Consider the following 18,969-nt stretch of genomic DNA (forward strand, 5'->3'; position numbering starts at 1 on the left):
ATTGACCATCAGAGCTTGGTGCTGCACTGCTTAATGAGATGTTAGGTGGAAATGGTGATATTCAAACTTTATTTGCACCTCACTGTCTCTTCCATGATGGTTTGGGGTGAAGTGCATGTGGCTGCAAGAGGTGAACCCATAGACATTCAGTGATTCTGAAGAGGACTCTCTTTTGGCTCTCTTTCTCTGACTGTAATGGGCACTGGTCAATTTCTGCTTACGGCAGATTAAATGCAATTTTATGTAATATTACACAACAATAAAATAATCTTGAATCTGTCTGCAGCTTCCCTTTTCACCCCAATTTTCTATTGCTGCTAATACTCTTCAACAGTTCAGAACAAAGGCAAAGACAACCAGGAATAAATTGCCCCCTGCAATCTATAAGAAACCAAGCAATAATCTTTTACATGCTGCATGACCTGCTGAGTTTCTATAGCACTTTTGTGTACTGCACTCAACCCCCAACATCTACAGATTTACTTGTTCAACTGATGAATTACAGCAAATTGTTTCAATGAATGTCATTCATCAGTTTCTCTCAATATTTTATTTTCAATATTGGTCAAGAGAATAAGCATAAAGAAAGTTTAGACGTAGAAGAATGGGATATTTCATAGGCAAAGGTACAACTAGCCACTTTTTCCAATTGTGATCAAACTCTCAAATGGTAAACTGCTTGCTTGTGAAGGCAAATCACATCAAATAAAAAGAGGACAAGAAGAAGGGAACAACAGACAAAATCTTAACTGGCCACTTTGCGCAAGCTTATTAATTATTCACATACAGCAAGTGACAATGTTTGATTTACCTACTACATAATTATCATTCAACAATTAATAGTCTTAAAATATTTCATGCAATTTTCATGGACTATTACCTCTCTGTTCTGGACATTTTAAGCTGACTTCTTTCAGATATGTATGAGATATCATATCGTACGTCCTCAATTTCAGCTCCGTACCAAGTCCTAATATTTCCAACTCCAATACTGGACTTTCAGTACCTTCAACATGACGAAAAATTCCAAGTAGCATCTATGATAAATTGAAACAAAAATATTCAACTGAATCATAATGTTCAAATTTAAAAATTAAATGATGAATTTTACTGGTACTATACTACCTTCTTCAAGTTTCATTTTAATTTTGACTTCACAATTTTGCAGCTAATCATTAGGATTTTGAATTATTTGGATATTAATACAATAAATATCAAAGGGAAAATTAAGGGTGGTGAATGTTTATTCCTTTACTCAGTTTCTTAAGCAGGCAAGCTAATAACCTACTTCTGTTAATGACAGGAATATGATGGACACATTTGCTATTCCTGAATTCATTAAGACATGAAGGGAGTTGCATTACACTCATAATGCTTGTAGTTTTTTTATGGCTTTTCAAAGACTAGCAATTTTGGTAATGTAGGGAAAATAAATTAGAGGCTCAAAGAGAACTGTAGCAGGTTGTAACTGACAAAAACTGTTAATAGCAGAAGGATAACAAATGTAAAGGTTAAAACCTTGTGTTTTTTAACTCAGTTAATTTTGTGCCCACCTCTTTAAGAGACCTGTTGTTTGTAGTGCTACCATAGTGACTATTATGTAATATGTCGTTACATCCAACCAGACTAATGACTTGCTCATTATTCGAAAACATGTGAAGGAAGCGTGAGCATGAGAAATTTTTCTTTGCATCACTTTAAATTCCTTTTCTGTGTATCTCTTTAAATATCATTAGCTTCTTTACATATGTTTTATATCTTCATTCTACAGTAAATGCTTTGTTATTTATCATTATGAAAGTCTTAATATGAAGTTATGCAAAATGTTTATCTGTTTTATCAATGCATTAAAGCTAAAAGTAACAGCCACAGAGTTTGATTTATTGGATTAAAGAGATCAAAATTCGGCATATCGTAGCTCCTACTTTTGGAATATGATATTTTGAAATTAGGGTATATTAGAATAAGGAAAATGTTGTCTATAGCAAATGATACTCATGAATGAAATGTGGTTGTCACTAGGCTTAATCTGACAAATTTATCTAAAGGACACTAATATGAAAGAATGAAAGAACTATGTAACAGTAACTAAAAAATAGCTTTTCTTTTACATATCTGAAATGTAGATTTGGTGATATTTTAGAACAGGTATTTGATGTACACTTAAGAGCGACATCATTGAGAAAAACAGAGATGATTACCTACTTTCAATGGTACTGCATTTTTTAGTGATTTAAAAGACATGCAAATACAATCTGTTATTAAAGGTTTACCTCTCATTGAAGCCATCTTCATACATGATTGGAGGTTCCTTTCAAAGGCACTCTCAAAATTTATTGCACTGTTTGTAATAATTATTTTTATAGACAATATTCTGGGTGTATACAACTAATGTGACCCCCCCACCCCCTTTTCCCATAGTTTATTCATGCTCACCACAAGTAGACCTTTCATTAAACAATAAGATTAAGATATTAATACTGGTTGATGTTTGCTGAATTGGAGCGACATATTAAGTGATGGGGGCAGTAAACCTCAATGTTCTTGATGTATTTTTACATAAAATGTGACTGAAATCAGAATGACCATCTATGGAATATTTCCCATCGCTTCAAATAGTGCATAAATTGTGACAAATTGTTTTTTAGGTGTAGCAAACTAACGAAAAAATATAGGCCTAATAAAACAAATTGAAAGGTGCAAATCCATATAGCATTTAAAGACATGAGAACAGAAGCAATCATTTAGCATCACACAATGAGTGGTACAGTTGCAAAGCAGGTGATACTGCTGCCTTACATTGGGTTCATTCTTGGCCTCCTTTCCATGTATAAGGAGTTTGACAAATTTCTTTGCCTGCTTGGTTTCCTACCACTCCTAAAGGATAATTTCCCTTTAGGATGAGGTAGTAAAGACAACTCATGTATATGGTGGCAGTCAGACCGGGGAGATGAATCCCATGGAGGAGCTCTGAGGCTTCACAAATAAAAGGCCATGCACGAAATTACATTGGAGCTGACAGAGATGGTGGTGGTGTTGTGACTTCGTCGTCAAATTAAAAGTTTTAGACTCTTTGTATAGGATCATCTGTGATTTTAACGTGAAAATTTTAAGTTTTTGGATCATCCTTGAGAACAGCATATGCAATAGTAACGAACATTTCTTCAAGCATTGTAGCATGGGAGAAAAACCAGGGTGGAATTGGTAGGCATGCAAGAAAGAACAGCTGAATAATTTGGAGTTTTATCATTAGAAGCTGTGAGAGAAGGACTGAACAAGAAGAGGAGTGTTTTAAAAAGGTTCAAGCTTGTTTAAATTTCTCCTTTCGTTAATTAGCTGTCGCCATTAAAGGGAAGGAGAGCTTATGTGAAGTGAGCTCTGTATAAGAGTGGAATTTGGAGAGCAGAGGTACAGGAGTTGAGTAAGGACAAACCTAATGAGAAATAAAAGGATTCAGCAAAGAGGCACAGTTAAGGACAGGTTTTTTATATTTTTATTTGTAATCCTTAGTGGGATGGGAGCCAGGGCAGGGACATGCTCCTCTTACAGAATGTGCAAAGGGAGGGAAACCAACAGTATCCCTGATGGCTTCATTTGTGAGAAATGCATCAAACTATAACTTTGTTAGAGAATTCAAGTAGAAGTTAGATGAACTCCAGATCATTTGGGAGGCTAAGGGCTGATCATCAGGAGTTACAGGGACACCATCACACCTAAGAGGCAGGAGAAAGATAGCTGGGTGACAGTCAGGAGAGTGAACAAGCAGTCAGTGCAGGACACCCCTATGACAGTTTCTCTTAATAGCATATATAATTTTAGATACTGTTGAGGATTACAACCTAACAAGGACAAGCCATTGTGGTCAGGTCTCTGGTACAGAGTCTGGCCCTGTGGCTAAGAAAGGAAAGGAAGAGAGGAGCTAGAGAATCCTGGATCGTATGTTGCCTCCCAGATGCCAGGGACCAGGATATTCCAGATCAAGTTCGTGGTATTCTCAAGAGGGAGGGTGAGCAGCCAGATGTTGTGGTCCACAATGGTACCAATGATTTGGGTAAAAAGGGTGATTAGGTCCTGCAAGAGTTTGGTGTGAAATTGGAGGACAGGATCTAGGCCTCCAACGGTGTGTTGTCAGGATTGCTATCTGTGCCACATGCTAGTGATGAGATGCAGTTTAATATGTGGCTAAGGAGATGGTGCAGGAGGGAGGGCTTCATATTTCTGGTTGATTGGACCCTTTTCCAGGGAAAATGGCACCTGGTCAGACAGGTTTGCATCGGAACTGGATGGGGTCTAATATCCTTGAGGGAAGATATGCTAGTGCAGCTCCAGGGGATTTAAATAAGATTTGTAAGGGAATGGAAACCAGAGTGCTAGAGCAGCTAGTGGAGTGGAGGAGTAAAAAGATGGATATAGCATATAAAGATAGAACCATATCAACAATATGCATAAATGTTCCTCATTAAATATACACAGCGACATTTTTCTTTTTTTTCTCCCCCCGTGCCCTCCCTCTCCTCCTTTCCCACCCCCCTCTAAAACCAACAAATATTAAACATTCAAAATACAAGAAGACAACATCCACACAGAAAGAATAAAGAAAAGTCATGTTGTCTACTTTTACATATTTAAGTCTAATTAGGTTTATCACTTTAGGAGACAAAGGTCTGAGGTCGGCATTTTCTGTTATATTTCATATATGGTTCCCAAATATTTTCGAACAATGTATATGTGTCATTTTTCATGGAAGAGAGTCCAATCAACCAGAAATCTGAAGCCCTCCCTCCTGCACCATCGCTTAAGCCACATGTTAAACTGCATCTCACTAGCATGTGGCACAGATTGCAATCCAATGTGTAATTTTTTTTCCAATAGAATACACTTAGTCATTTCTGGATTTAGGACCTGATTGCTTTACTCCCAAATAAGTTACAAACAAAATATGATAAATTATTTGAAATGATACTAGAAATATAGCCTAATTGCCACCATGACATTATCAAATGTGACTTTGAACTTGCAAATTTTAAAAGTTTACAGCAGCATTTTCCTTCTGCGGAAATCAGGGGATTTTATTTTCACCTGGCTCAAAATATGAGAAAACATCTTGTCAGTTTGGGACACTTGAGTAGGTATAAAATTGACTCGGGAGAGCTAAAATGATCATTGGCCTTGCATTTATTCCAATTGAAAACATTGATGAAGCTATTGAACATTTGGCTGATGCGCTTCCAGTTGAACTGCAACCGCTGCTGGACTGATTTGAGGATAAGTCTGAAGGTAGAAGATTACGCAGAGGAAATGGGAGGCGTCCACCGCTTTTCCCAGTTTGAATGTGGAATTTATATGAAAGAACTTTAAACAATGAGGACAGAACAAACAATCATGCAGAAGCTGCTCACAGGAGATTATAATGCGAACTTGGAGTGGAACATCCAGTTATTTGGAAATTTATTGATAATTTACAAAAAATTCAGGGAAATAGACGCTTGAATACAAATACTCGTAAGATTTGGTGGGAGAAATTATGTTGAGTATTTAAGAGGGATAGCCCATAATTTTGAATAAAAGTCATATTTTAGATTTTTCACTATCTAACAATTTTACTACAGAGAATAAACATTTTTTTTAGTCCCATGTAAACATAATAAAGTATTATCAATTCCCATCTTGCTTTCATTAATGCTTTTAAATGAGCCTAAATATGTGCCGAAATAGTTCTGTGCCGAAATGGGTCAGTGACAAATTGGGCTGCACCAATTTGCTTGCACCAAAAGGACCCATTCCGTTCATTTCTATATACCATTGTTGTATTTTTAGGTTCTCTTCCATTTTCCAGGTTGTCATTATGCATTTCTTTGCTACTGCTAGGGGTATCATGATAAATCTCTTTTGGGCTCTATCTAATTTGAGACCTAGTTCTTTGCCTCTTATATTATTTAAAAGAAAAATTTCTGTTTTTTTTGGTATGTTGTTCTTTGTAATTTTGCTTAATATCTGCCTTAATTCTTCCCAGAAAGTATTCACTTTTGTACATGCCCAAATTGCGGGCAATGTTGTTCCAATTTCTTGTTTACAGCAAAAGCAGTTGTGGTAATTCTATCTGATATTGTTGGGTCCCACTCTTTCAATTTCTGAGGGGTGATATATACTCTGTCTAACCAATTATATTGTATCATGCGTAATCTTGTTTTTATTATATTCTTCATAGTTCTTGCACATAGCTCTTCCCATGTTTCATTCTTTATCTTTGTTTAAATCTTTTTTCTCAGCTTTGCTTCGGTTTATACCTTGTTTTGTCCATTTCTTTACATTGTAATTTAATGTACGTTTGTTATAATTTTTTTATTATCATTGTGTCTGTAATTATATATTTATACCTGCTTTCTTCCGGTAGTCTCAAAGTGTTTCCCAATTTGTCCTCTAAATAAGCTTTCAACTGATAATATGTGAACATTGCACCATGTGTTATTCTGTATTTGTCTTTCAATTGTTCAAATGTTAATAAATTATTTCCCAAAAAGCAATTTTCTATTCTCTTGATTCCTTTTCTCTCCCATTCTCTAAAAAATAAGTTATCTATTGTAAAAGGGATTAGTGGGTTTTGTGTCAATAGCATTTTTGGTATTTGATAATTGATCTTTTTTTGTTCCATGTCTATGCTCTTCCATATTTTAAGTATGTGATGCAGTACTAGTGAATTATTGTATTGCACCAGCTTTTCATCCCATTTATAAAGTATATGCTCCGTTACCTTTTCTCCCATTTTATCTAGTTCTATCCTAGTCCAATCTGTTTTTTTTTCCCCATCTGATAAATACCTTAGCTGTGCTGTTCTGTAATAGTTTTTAAAGTTTGGCAACTGTAACCCTCCTTGCTTGTATCTCTCTATTAATTTGTCCAGTGTTACTTTCAATTTTTTCTCCTTCCATAAGAACTTCCTTATTATTCTCCTTAATCCTGCAAAGAATTTCTCTGTCAAGGGAATTGGTAACGTTTGAAATAAGTACTGTATCCGTGGAAATATGTTTATTTTAATCCAGTTCACCCTCACTATCAACGATAACAGCAACTCTTTCTCAAATCTTCCTGTATTTTCCTTATTAATGGCTGATAATTTAATTTGTACAAATGATTTAGGTTATTGTCTATCCTGATACCAAGGTATCATATCGCTTGTGATTGCCATTTAAATGGAGATTCTTTTTTGAGTTCTGTATAATCCATATTATTCATTGGCATCACTTCGCTTTTATTTATGTTAACCTTGTACCCAGATATTTCTCCATACTCCTTCAATTTCTTGTATAGCTCTTTTATTGATCTCTCTGGATCTGTTAAATATACTATGATGTCGTCTGCAAATAGGCTCATTTTGTCTTCTTTCTCCTTGATTTTTATCCCTTTTTTATTTTCCTTTCTTATCAGCTCTACCAATGGTTCTATTACCCAAGGCGAACAATGAGGGGGACAATGGGAATCCCTGCCGAGTTGATCTGCTCAATTTAAAACATTCGATACATATCCATTTACCACTACTTTTGCCAACAGCCCGTTATATAATGCCCTGATCCAATTAATATATTTTTCCAGGAGTTTAAATTTCTCTAACACTTTGAACAAGTAGTTCCACTCTACCCTGTCAAAGGCTTTTTCTGCATCTAGCATAAACACCACCGTTGACCTCTTATTCCTTTGTGCTGCATGAATTAAATTAATAAATTTACAAACATTGTCCGCTGTTCGTCTTTTCTTGACAAATCCAGTTTGGTCCTGCTTTACTAATTTTGGTACACAGTCAATCAACCCGTTTGCTAATAGTTTTGCTATTATCTTATAATCTGCATTTAGTAAGGATATTGGTCTATAGGACGCTGGTGTTAATAGGTCCTTCCCTGTTTTTGGTATTACTGTAATATTGCTGTCTTACATGATTCTAGTAAATTTTGTGTTTCCTCCACCTGCTTCATTACTTCCAGGAGGGGTGGGATTAATAAATCTTTAAATGCTTTATAAAATTCTAATGGAAATCCATCCTCACCTGGTCTTTTATTGTTTGGTAGTTCCCTTAATATATCCTGTACTTCATTCATTTCAAAAGATTTTTTACAGTTTGTTTTGGTGCTCTACTTGCAGTTGTGGTAATTCGATTTTAGGTAAAAATTTGTCTATTTTATCATTCTTTCCAGCATTTTCAGTTTGGTACAGTTGTTTGTAAAATTCCTTAAAATTTTCATTGAACTCTATTGGGTTGTAAGTGATCTGTTTATCATTTTCCATTGTCACCAATACAGTTCTTTTAGCTTGCTCTGTTTTAAGTTGCCAGGCCAATATTTTATGAGGTTTTTCTCCAAATTCGTAGTATCTTTGTTTTGTTTTCATTATGTTCTTCTCCACTTTATACGTTTGTAATATTTCGTACTTTTTAAATCTGTCAATTTTCTCTTTTTCTCTATATCATCCCTTTTCATTAATTATTTTTCTGTAATTGCTATCTCCCTTTCCAACTGTTCTACTTCCCAGTTATATTCTTTCTTAATCTTAGTTACATAGCTTATTATCTGTCCTCTAATGTAGGCCTTCATTGCATCCCATAGTATGAACTTATCCTTTACAGATTCTGTGTTTATCTCAAAATATTTTTTAATTTGGCATTCAATATATTCCCTAAAATTTTGTCCTTTGAGCAGCATGGAGTTTAACCTCCATCTATACATTCTTGGTGGTATATCCTCGAGTTCTATTGTTAATAGTAGGGCGAATGATCAGAAAGTAATCTAGCTTTGTACTCAGTTTTTCTGACTCTCCCTTGAATCTGGGCTGACAACAAGAACATGTCTATCCATAAGTATGTCTTGTGCCTACTTGAGTAATAGGAATATTCTCTCTCTTTTGGATGTTGCTTCTCCATATATCAATTAGTTTCATTTCTTGCATTGATTTAAGCATGAATTTGCCTACTTTATTCTTTTTATTATCTTTCCAGTTTTATCCAACACTGGGTCCAAGTTAAAGTCCCCCCCTTATCAGAATGTTTCCCTGTGTATCCACTATCTTCAGGAAAATGTCTTGTATAAACTCTGATCTTCATTAGGCACGTAAATATTAAGCAAATTCCAAAATTCTGAGTATATCTGGCACTTCATCATTACATACCTGCCTGCTGGGTCTGTTATTTCTTCCTTTATCTTGATCGGTATGTTTTTATTGACTAGTATAGATATGCCCCTAGCTTTTGAACTGTATGATGATGCCACTACGTGAACTACCCAGTCTCTCTTCAATTTGCTATGCTCTGCCTCGGTTAGATGGATTTCCTGTACAAATGCTATATATATTCTGTCCTTTTTGAGAAGTATTATTAGCTTCTTCCTTTTCATTTGGTTGTGTATTCCATTAGGGCTTATGCTCATATAATTCAACGTAGCCATCTTATACCTTTGTTTTTACTTCTCTCTCGCCTCCTCGCCCCCCTCCCATCTCCTTTCTTCCATTATCTGGGTACAAGGTTAACATTTAAGTTTTCTTTGCTTTTCTCAAGTGTATAACAACACAATTAGAACACAAAGTACCCCTAAAATCCCCACAACAAATAACACAAAATATACTTTTAACCAAAATAACATTAAACCCCCTTCAAAACACTGTTTTGGGTTGTCCTTAATCCCTTGCCGAACAACCACAATTCCCCTTTCCATTTAGTTTGCATTAATAATGGCAAGCGTCAACTGATTTCGCAGTGACGGTTTTTCCCCCTTCCCAGCCCCCCCCCCCAGAGAAACACTATTCATTTTCAATACATATAACAAAGCTCTTTTTTTCCTTCCCTTTCCCTTCTCTTTTTCAACTTTAAACCTCTGTATTTACATTGTATAAAAATAAGTAGTTTAAAAAAAAGACATTTTCTTGTCAGTCTTTTTTAATACTCCTCATCTCTTTTCCTGTCCAGCAATCGTTCTGCAAATCCTTGGGCTCCCTTTGGATCCGAGAACAGTCTATTCTGTTCCCCAGGGATGAATACTTTAAGTACTGCTGGGTGTCGCAGCACAAAGTTGTAGCTTTTCTTCCACAATATCTTTTTCGCCATATTAAACTCCTTCCGCTTCTTTAAAAGTTCAAAACTAATGTCCGGGTAAAAAAAATATTTTTTGTCCCTTATATTCCATTGGCTGTTTATTTTCTTTTACTTTGTTTTTTTACCCGCTCCAATATGTCCTCTCTTGTTTTATATCTTAATAGTTTTATTAAAATGGATCTTGGCTTTTGGTGTGGTTTGATTTCGGTACCAGTGCTTTGTGTGCTCTTTCTATTTCCATTCCTTCTTGTAAATCTGTCGCTCCCAAAACCTTCGGGATCCATCTTTTAATAAATTCCTTCATGTCTGTACCTTCTTCGTCTTTTCTCACACCCACCATTTTTATATTATTGCATCTACTGTAGTTTTCCAACATATCGATTTTCTGGGATAACAAATCTTGTGTCTCCTCAATTTTCCTCTTAGTTGATTTATTTCCATTTCTACAGCTGTCTCTCATTCTTCCACATCTTCTACTCCTTTTCCTATTTCTGCAATGGCCAGCTCTACACTCTGCATTTTATTTTCTGCTGTTTTCCATTTTCCTTTTAATTGTATTAAATTCAAATGTTAACATCTTTTTTTAATGATCTCATATGGTCTTCAAAAAAGTCTTCATCTATAGTCTGTTTATCTCTTTTACCTTCTTCTTTCCCGTGTAGATCTTGGTCTTCTTCCTTTTCTTTTTCTGTGTCTTCTCTCTCCCTTCTGTGTCTCTTCTTTCCTCACTGTTTTCTCTTCAGCTCTTTCAGATGAGCCAATCCTGTCTCATTGTCAGGCTCCTTGCTGCTGGACGTACTGCTGCTGGTCACCCCGTTTCTGCTCATCTTGTCACTGGGCATCCCTCCGCTGGGTGCCCTGTTGCTGGCCATCCCGAACCTGGGCCCCCCCTCCCATCGGCGTCTTCTCTAGTGTGCACACTGCACATCTTTATCAGACTCCGAGAGCCATTGCTGTAGTCCGCCGCTAGGGAGGTCACTTCCCTGCTGGGTGCTTACCAACTTTGGCCGTCGGATGATCCTCTTCACGGGCGCTTCCTGTTCCCGTGCACAGGTAAAGCCATCTTCTTTCTTTTCTGGTGTTTTTCTCTTTTTCTTTATCTGCTGTTCTGGCTCTTTCTTTTCTTGGCACCATCTCCAAGTTCTTCTTGGTTACGTTATCCTACTTTTCTTCTACTTTTTATTTGCTGAACTTTGTTTTTTTCCCCCCAATTTTTATTCTTTTCTCTGGAGAGGGCTGGTTCTTCCTGTCCAGCCACTACTTCATCACGTGACTTATCCTGGAAAAAATATTCTCAAGTACATCTATATTAGGAGGAGTTACGCGATGGAGTAGTGGCCGGACGGTGAACTCCAGCCCTCTCCAGAAAAGTCGGGAAAAACAAGAGAAAACACAAAGGCACAGAAATAAAAGTTACAGAAAAGTGAGTATAAAGGTGGAAAGAAGATGGCGACAAAAAAAGAAAAGTTGAAAGCAACGGTAAGAAGAGAGGAAGAGAAGACAAAGGAGGAAAAAGGTGAAGGCCTTACCTGTCCGAAGAGGCCCGCTGCGGAGAGAGAAACCCGCTCCCTCAGGTCGGTAAATAATGGACTACAAAAATGGCTCGCAGAGCCGAGCAAAAGTGCGCAACCGCGCATGCGCGAAGTTTCGCGCATGCGCGATGCGAATGAACAAAAACACACCGACGGGAGGGGGGACCAGCTGGGGAGTCGATCTCCACAGCCGGCAACGACAGCTGCAGAACACCTGCAGCAAGAAGAGACCACAGAAGACAATAGAAACAAGATAGAAGAGGAGGAAAGGGCAACAAAGAAACAACAGATGGTCAACCCAGAGGAAGAAGAAGAGGAAGAGTATGGTGAAATAGAAGAAGAAAAGATAGGCAAGGTAAAGGATATACTTGCTCTTATTAAAGGATACATGGAGTCATTTAAAGAATGGCAAACACAGGAATTTAAGGATTTAAGAAAAAGAATAAACAACACAGAAGAGAAAATAATTAAAATGGAGATGACCTTAACAGAAATGGGAAAAAAAATGGACAAGATGGAAGAGCGGGCAGTAGCAGCAGAAATGGAGGTAGAAGACTTAAAAAAGAAATTGGAGAAATCTAATAAAAAAACTAAAGAGACACAAGAACTACTAGCTCAAAAAATAGATACAATGGAAAACCATAACAGAAGAAATAACATAAAGATAGTGGGCCTTAAGGAAGATGAAGAAGGCAAGAATATGAGGGAGTTTATAAAAGAGTGGATCCCTAAGACCCTAGGATGTCCAGAACTACAGCATGAAATGGAAATAGAAAGGGCACATAGAGTATTGGCCTCTAAACCACAACCACAACAAAAACCAAGATCTATTGTAGTAAAATTCCTAAGATATACTACAAGAGAAAAGGTACTGGAGAAGACAATGGAAAAAGTAAGAGAGGGCAACAAACCACTGGAGTATAAAGGGCAAAAAATCTTCATTTATCCAGATATAAGTTTTGAACTCCTAAAGAAGAGAAAAGAGTTCAATACAGCAAAGGCGATTTTATGGAAGAAAGGGTATAAATTTATACTAAAGCATCCAGCGGTATTGAAAATATTTATTCCAGGACAACAAAACAGACTATTCTCGGATCCAGAAGAAGCACGAAAATTTGCAGAACAATTACAAAAATAGACTGAGGGAGGAAGACGGGTAATGAGAGTTAAAATGATCACGACTGATATGTATGTGGGTAAAGACAAAAATAGACTGAGGGATGAAGACGGGTAATGAGAGTAAAAATGATCACGATTGATATGTATGCAGGTAAAGAGGTATAAGAGTGAATAGAGACAATGAGCATACATGAATGTATCTGTACTTAGAGGAAAATATAGATAGTATAGACAAGAATTAATAAGGGAAGGTAATGGAATAGAGAGAATAAGGAGGGAATTAAAAGAGGGACCTTTGTGACATATGAAAAGTGAAATCTTTTCTGGGGGAGGCGGGGTGAGGGGAAATAGCGGTCACTGCAAAATCAGTTGACGCTTGCGAGTGGATTCGCAAATCCAAATGGAGAGGGGAGATGTGGTTGTCCGACAAGGGATAAAGGACAACTCAGGAGGTGAAGGGGAGATTGGGGATAAATAAGATAGAAATAGGAGAATAAGGAAAATGTTAGATGTTGTAGGAATGTTGTCTTATAAAGAGTTGAAAATAAGAAAACAGAAATGGAAAAGGAGGAAAGGTAATGATGGAAAAACGGAAAGAGAAGATAAACAAAATATAAAAGGGCTACGCTGAACTATATGTCTTTAAATATTAATGGAATACATAACCAAATTAAAAGGAAGAAACTACCAAATTTAAATGAATAAATGTATTCCATTAGAAAAAATAACATATTGGTTAAGAAATAATATTGAAATATTCGAACAAGTATAGGAGCCTTACATTAAATACAATAGCGAAAACCTACCGGGGACAAACATTACCTCAGTTGATGGAAGGAGAAGGAAAGAAAAGAATGGACTCAGTAGAATTTCTGGTGTAATTTTGTTGAATGACAACATTGTCTGACTGGCTTAATGCAACCTAGATTGTATACCTAAAATGGATGAGAGGGGGGGGTGGGGGGGGTGGTTTGGGAGGAAAGGGGGGGGGGAGAAAAAGTCACTGTATATGTGTGAAAAGAAATAGTGTATATCATGGCTAATGTGATTTATGGTGTGAAAAATAAAAAAAAAAGTACATCTATATTAATGCAAGTAGTATTGGAGGAATGGTTGACGAGCTTATAGAGTACAGATTGGCATGTGAAATTATGACATTGTGGTCATTAGTGAAACACTGCAGGAGGGCAAGACTGGAAGCTCAGTGTTCTGAGGTTTTGTTGTTTCATATGCGATAGAGTTGGAGGGATGAAAGGGAGAGTAGTGACATTACTCATCAGGGAAAATAATACAGCTGTGCTTAGGCAGGACAGAAGAGAAGACTCTTCTACTGAGGCTATATTGATGGAACAGGAAAGGCATGACACATCATTGGGTTGTGCTTTAGACCATGCAAAAGTCCGTGATAATTGAATGACCAAATTTTCAGGGAGATAGGAGACAGCTGCAAAAAAAAAAGTTGTGATAGTCGGTAATTTTAACTTTCCATATATTGGCTGGGACTCCCATACTGTGAAAGGTTGAATGGCTTAGAGTTTATTACATATGCTCAAGAATGTTTCCAAAAATCAATATAATCGAGGTACCAGTTAGAGAGTGCAATACTAGATCTCCTATTAAGGAACGAGACAGGACAGGTGACAGAAATATATGTAGGGGAATACTTTGGGTAGAGTGATCATAATGTGATGAGTTTCAGATTTATTATTAGAGTACCATCCTGATATTCACATACAACCCAGAGATTCCTTTTCCTGCGGGCACAGCAGAATTATCACTAATTAATTGGTAGTACAAAAAATAATATACAGCATGCACAAGTAAACAAATAAAAGAACAGATATCGAATGTAAAGAAACTGACTATGTAATATAGGGAGAGCAAAGAAAATCAATGAACTGCACAAGTAAGAATCTTTAAATTAATCCCTGATTGAGTTTGTTGTTGAGGAGTCCGACGGTAGAGGGGTCGCAGCCATTCCTGAACCTGGTGGTGCGAGTCTAATCGTACCTATACCTCTTTCTCGATGGCAGCACTGAGAACAGAGCATGTGCTGGTTGGTATGGGTCTTTGATGATTGTTGCTGCCTTCCAACAGCAGCATTTTTTGTAGATATACTCAATAGTGAGGAGGGTTTTTGCCTGTGATGTCTTGAGCTGTGTCCACTATCTTTGGAGAGCTTTATGCTCAGGGGTATTGGTGTTCCCATACTTTCCACCACACATCTCTAGAAGTTTGCCAGGGTTTCTTATATCATAGCAAACTTCCGCAAGCTCCTGAGGTAGTAGAGGTGCTGACATGCTTTCTTCATGATGCCACTTGTGTGTTGGGTCTAGGAAAGATCCTCTGAGATAGTGACTCCCAAGAACCTAAATGTATTCTCCCTCTTCACCTCAGATCCCCCAGTGATCACTGGATGTATATACCTCTGGCTTTCCTTTCCTGAAGTCATCAATCAGCTCCTTAGTTTAAATACCTTCAGCATTAGATGATCTTGCAGTGCAGCTACAGATTGGAGGGTACGATTTTGTGGCCATCATTATTTTGTGACTAAAGGATGGATGGCATTGGATGCTGAACATCTGACGATACATTGTATCGGAAATGTAGGCAGAGGGGGTGGCATGGCTCTGCTGGTAATCAACAATATTAAATTAAATAATTGGAAAGAAGAGACATGGGATCAGAAGAGGTAGAATCTTGAGAGGTTGAGTTAAGTAGTTGAGGTCATGTTGCAATTCTACAAATCGCTGGTGAGACCGCATGTTGAATATTGTCCAGTTCTAGTCAGCTCATTACAGGAAGGATCTGGGTCCAATGAAGAGAATGCAGAGGAGATTTACAAGGATGTTGCTCGGATTGGAAAAATAAGTCTTATGAGGCAAGGTTAGCAGAGCTAGGACTTTTCTCTTTGGAGCAAAGAAAGATGAAGAAACAAGATTATGAGAGGCATGGGTAAGATACATGGGAGTAGCAAACATCAAAGAACATATGTACAAAGTTAAGGGAGGAATGTTTAGGAGAGAGATTAGAGATAAGCTTTTTTTTAAGACAGTGTTGTGGATGCCTGGAATGCCTTGGAGGCTGAAACATTAGGGGCATTTAAGAAACTCAGACAGGCACATGGATGAAAGGAAAATCAAGGTTACAAGGTAGGAAGGCTTTAGTATTTTTTTGGTAAGAAATATATAGATCGGCACAATATTGAGAGCTGAAGGGCCTGCACTGGGCTATTCTAAGATGCATGTTCTAGTGCAGCGTGGATATTGCAGGGACTTGAATGACTGTTACAGGGAAAATACTTGATTCACGAGAGCGGAGGAGAATGAAAGGAGATTTGATTGAGATACAACATTGACAGGGCATTGATAGAGTAAATGCAAGTCGTCTCTTTCCACTGAGGTTAGGTGAGATACAAACCAGATCATGGGGGTTAAGGGGAAATATTTCAGGGGAACAACTCATTGCAGCGTAATGGGAGTGTGGAATCAGCTGTCAGCTGAAGTGGCAAATGTTGGCTCAATTTTAACATAACCTTGGACAAGTACATGGATGGGAAAGGTATGGAGGGTTAGGAACTGAGTGCAGATCAGTGGGTTGTGGCAAAGTAATAGTTCAGTGCAGACTAGAAGGGATGAAGGGCTCATTTTCTGTGCTGCAAAGTTCAGTTGGCAGCTCATTCTACACTCTCTCTGTGATGAAGTTCCCCTTCAAAATTTCCGCTTTTACCCTTAACCCGTGTCATCTGGTTTGTATCTCCCCTACCCTCAGTTGAAAAAGCCTAGTTGCATTTACTCTGTCTTTATCCCTCAATTTTGTATACCTCTATCAAATCTCCCCTCATTCTTCTATGCTCCAGGTAATAAAGTCCTAACTTGTTTAATCTTTTTCTGTTACGCAGTTCCTGAAGAAAGAAAGATTTGGATAGATATATGGATGAGAGGGGTATGGATTGGATGCAAGTCAATGGTTCTAAGCATGAAAATTGTTTGTCAAAGTAGAAGTGCCTATTTCTGTGCTGTGACATTCTATCCTCAGAGATCACATGCAGTCAATGAGCTGAATGGCCTCCTTTGTCAGAAAATACCATGAATATAAAAATTTGTTATAATCCAATTCTACATGCTCATTTGGACTTGAAACTGGCCATCAATTTACATCATTTGTGGAAGATGTTTTGAATCCCTATCATTCCTTGAACATACAAGGTGATTAATTTCAATTTCTGAAGGGTTCATAATAGACTTTGGAATGAAATGCCATGTTTAGAATTCCACAAGCAAGTAGTTTCCCTGTATTTTAACTCTATCAGTTGCGCAGAATTTTCTCAAGACAATCAAATAATCCTTTCTAACTTCTAAATTCCATGATATGCATCAAGGATTTTATAATATTTCTTGTCATTTAACCAATGTAATTTAGATATATTTTAATAAACATCTAGTTTTTGTGTATGTACAGATGCACAAAAATCTATTGATCTGTTTAACAAATATTTTTAACAAAGATTCAAGATGACATGGTTGGCGCAACAATTCGCACAATGCCTTTACGGGGTTAACAATTGGGGCTAAACCAGGGTTCAAATCCCGCACTATCTGTAAGGAGTTTGTATGTTCTCTCCATGTCTGCATGGGTTTTCTCCAGGGACTCTGGTTTCCTCCCACCGTTCAAAACATACTGGGGGTGTAGGTTAATGGAGTGTAAATTTGGTGGCACAGACTTGGGCTGAAATGGCCTCTAGCCATGCTGTATGTCTAAATTTAAAATTTAATTTAAAGATTTTTGTATCTGTGTACCTTTTATAAAAAACTGCTTTATGAAGCCCTATGTCACTGTGACAAATGTGCTATGATTAATCTTTAGTTTAATGTTAATCTATATTTCATATTTATTTGTCTTAGTAAGGTTATTTTGTGGGATTGGCTTCAGGGGTATAAAGACAACTTATTTGCATTTTTAAAAACAGAGAGAGAGATTCTTTGAAAATGGTAGCTGACATAATCTCAGAGACAAGTCTGCTGTGACTACAGTTAAAGCAGAGAAATGAAAAGATTTTATGACGATTCCTGAGAAGAGAACAATGGACTATTTACTCAAGAAACCATTTTACTGGTTAATTACGGAAGCAATGCTCTTGGAGGAAAGAAACATTGAACAAAAACAATTTCTTTAATTTTAATTTTGGAAAGACAAAGATTAAATGATGCTTTTTAGCATGAAGATGTTAAAAAAGTTCAGAAAAACTTCAAAGGCTGTTATGATGTCATGCCATGTGTCATAAGATTTGCAAGAAATATGTTATCAAAATCAGAGACAAAGGGAGTCAGTTGAAGAGAAGGCCATCCTGTATTGACAGGATTGAAAAAGCAGACACCAGTTCCTTTAAAAGAAGGAAGGCTGCCTGTGGTCTCCTTAATAAAAGAAGGAACACTAAGAGTGGTATTTTAAAAGAAATAGCCACTTTGACTGCCTCTAAGAAAAGGGGGAAGCCTCGTGGAAAAAGGTCTTTATTAATTAAGAAAGAAATCATTGTGGAAACAGATCTGTAACTCTTAAGCAAGATAACAGGGAGTTGGTGAAATCACTCATATAAAGAAACATTACTCTGAAGTCCAAAGACATGATGTTTCAAATTGCTTCATAATAACTTCTGAACTGCAATTTTAAAATCTTCAAGTTCAACATGAAATGTTTGATTCTGAAATTAAAAATGGACTTTTCAGAATTATGCCCTAAACTATAATAATTTGGGATTTGGCAACACACATGTACATTTTACATTTGCGCATAGTGGGGTTAAGTTTAGAGTTAAGTAAGAAAAGTTATGTTATTAATAGTTGAATAAAAATTATTATTTTGAATCAGTGTCTGGTGAATTTTCCATTGCTGTTCCTTTGTTAGTTCACAACAAATTTTGTAAGTTCATAGCAATATGAACATGTAAATAAATTAGAAGTGGGGTGGCCACTCCTTCTCACAAGCATTCAAAGATTAAGGTTTTAGTTGTCTAAATTTTCAACATATTTTCAAAAACAAATTGAATTTGTTCAGTGTCTTTGAAATTGTAAAACATCCCAAGACTTCTCACAGGAATATCATCAATCATGATTTGACACATACCAAAAAAAAGCAATCAAGGCATATGTGGGAGCTTATGCTAAATGTGTTCACACAAATGAGCAATTTATTTTCAGTAGATATCACAGTAAATACCACTTTTGATTGCAACCTTTCCTGTTTCAA

General features: G+C 36.8%; 1 protein-coding gene across 5 annotated transcripts in view; it reads right to left on the reverse strand.

Annotated features, from left to right (window-relative positions):
* vps13a (vacuolar protein sorting 13 homolog A) overlaps positions 1–18,969 on the reverse strand; it is a 397,184-nt gene that overhangs the window by 232,304 nt on the left and 145,911 nt on the right. For all 5 annotated transcript variants that reach the window (XM_069930496.1, XM_069930495.1, XM_069930501.1 and 2 more), the window contains one exon: positions 881–1,037. In XM_069930496.1, the coding sequence (XP_069786597.1) occupies positions 881–1,037 (157 nt within the window). The remainder of the gene's footprint in view (positions 1–880; positions 1,038–18,969) is intronic.

Source organism: Narcine bancroftii, chromosome 1 (assembly GCF_036971445.1).
Source record: "Narcine bancroftii isolate sNarBan1 chromosome 1, sNarBan1.hap1, whole genome shotgun sequence".
Lineage (NCBI taxonomy): Eukaryota > Metazoa > Chordata > Chondrichthyes > Torpediniformes > Narcinidae > Narcine > Narcine bancroftii.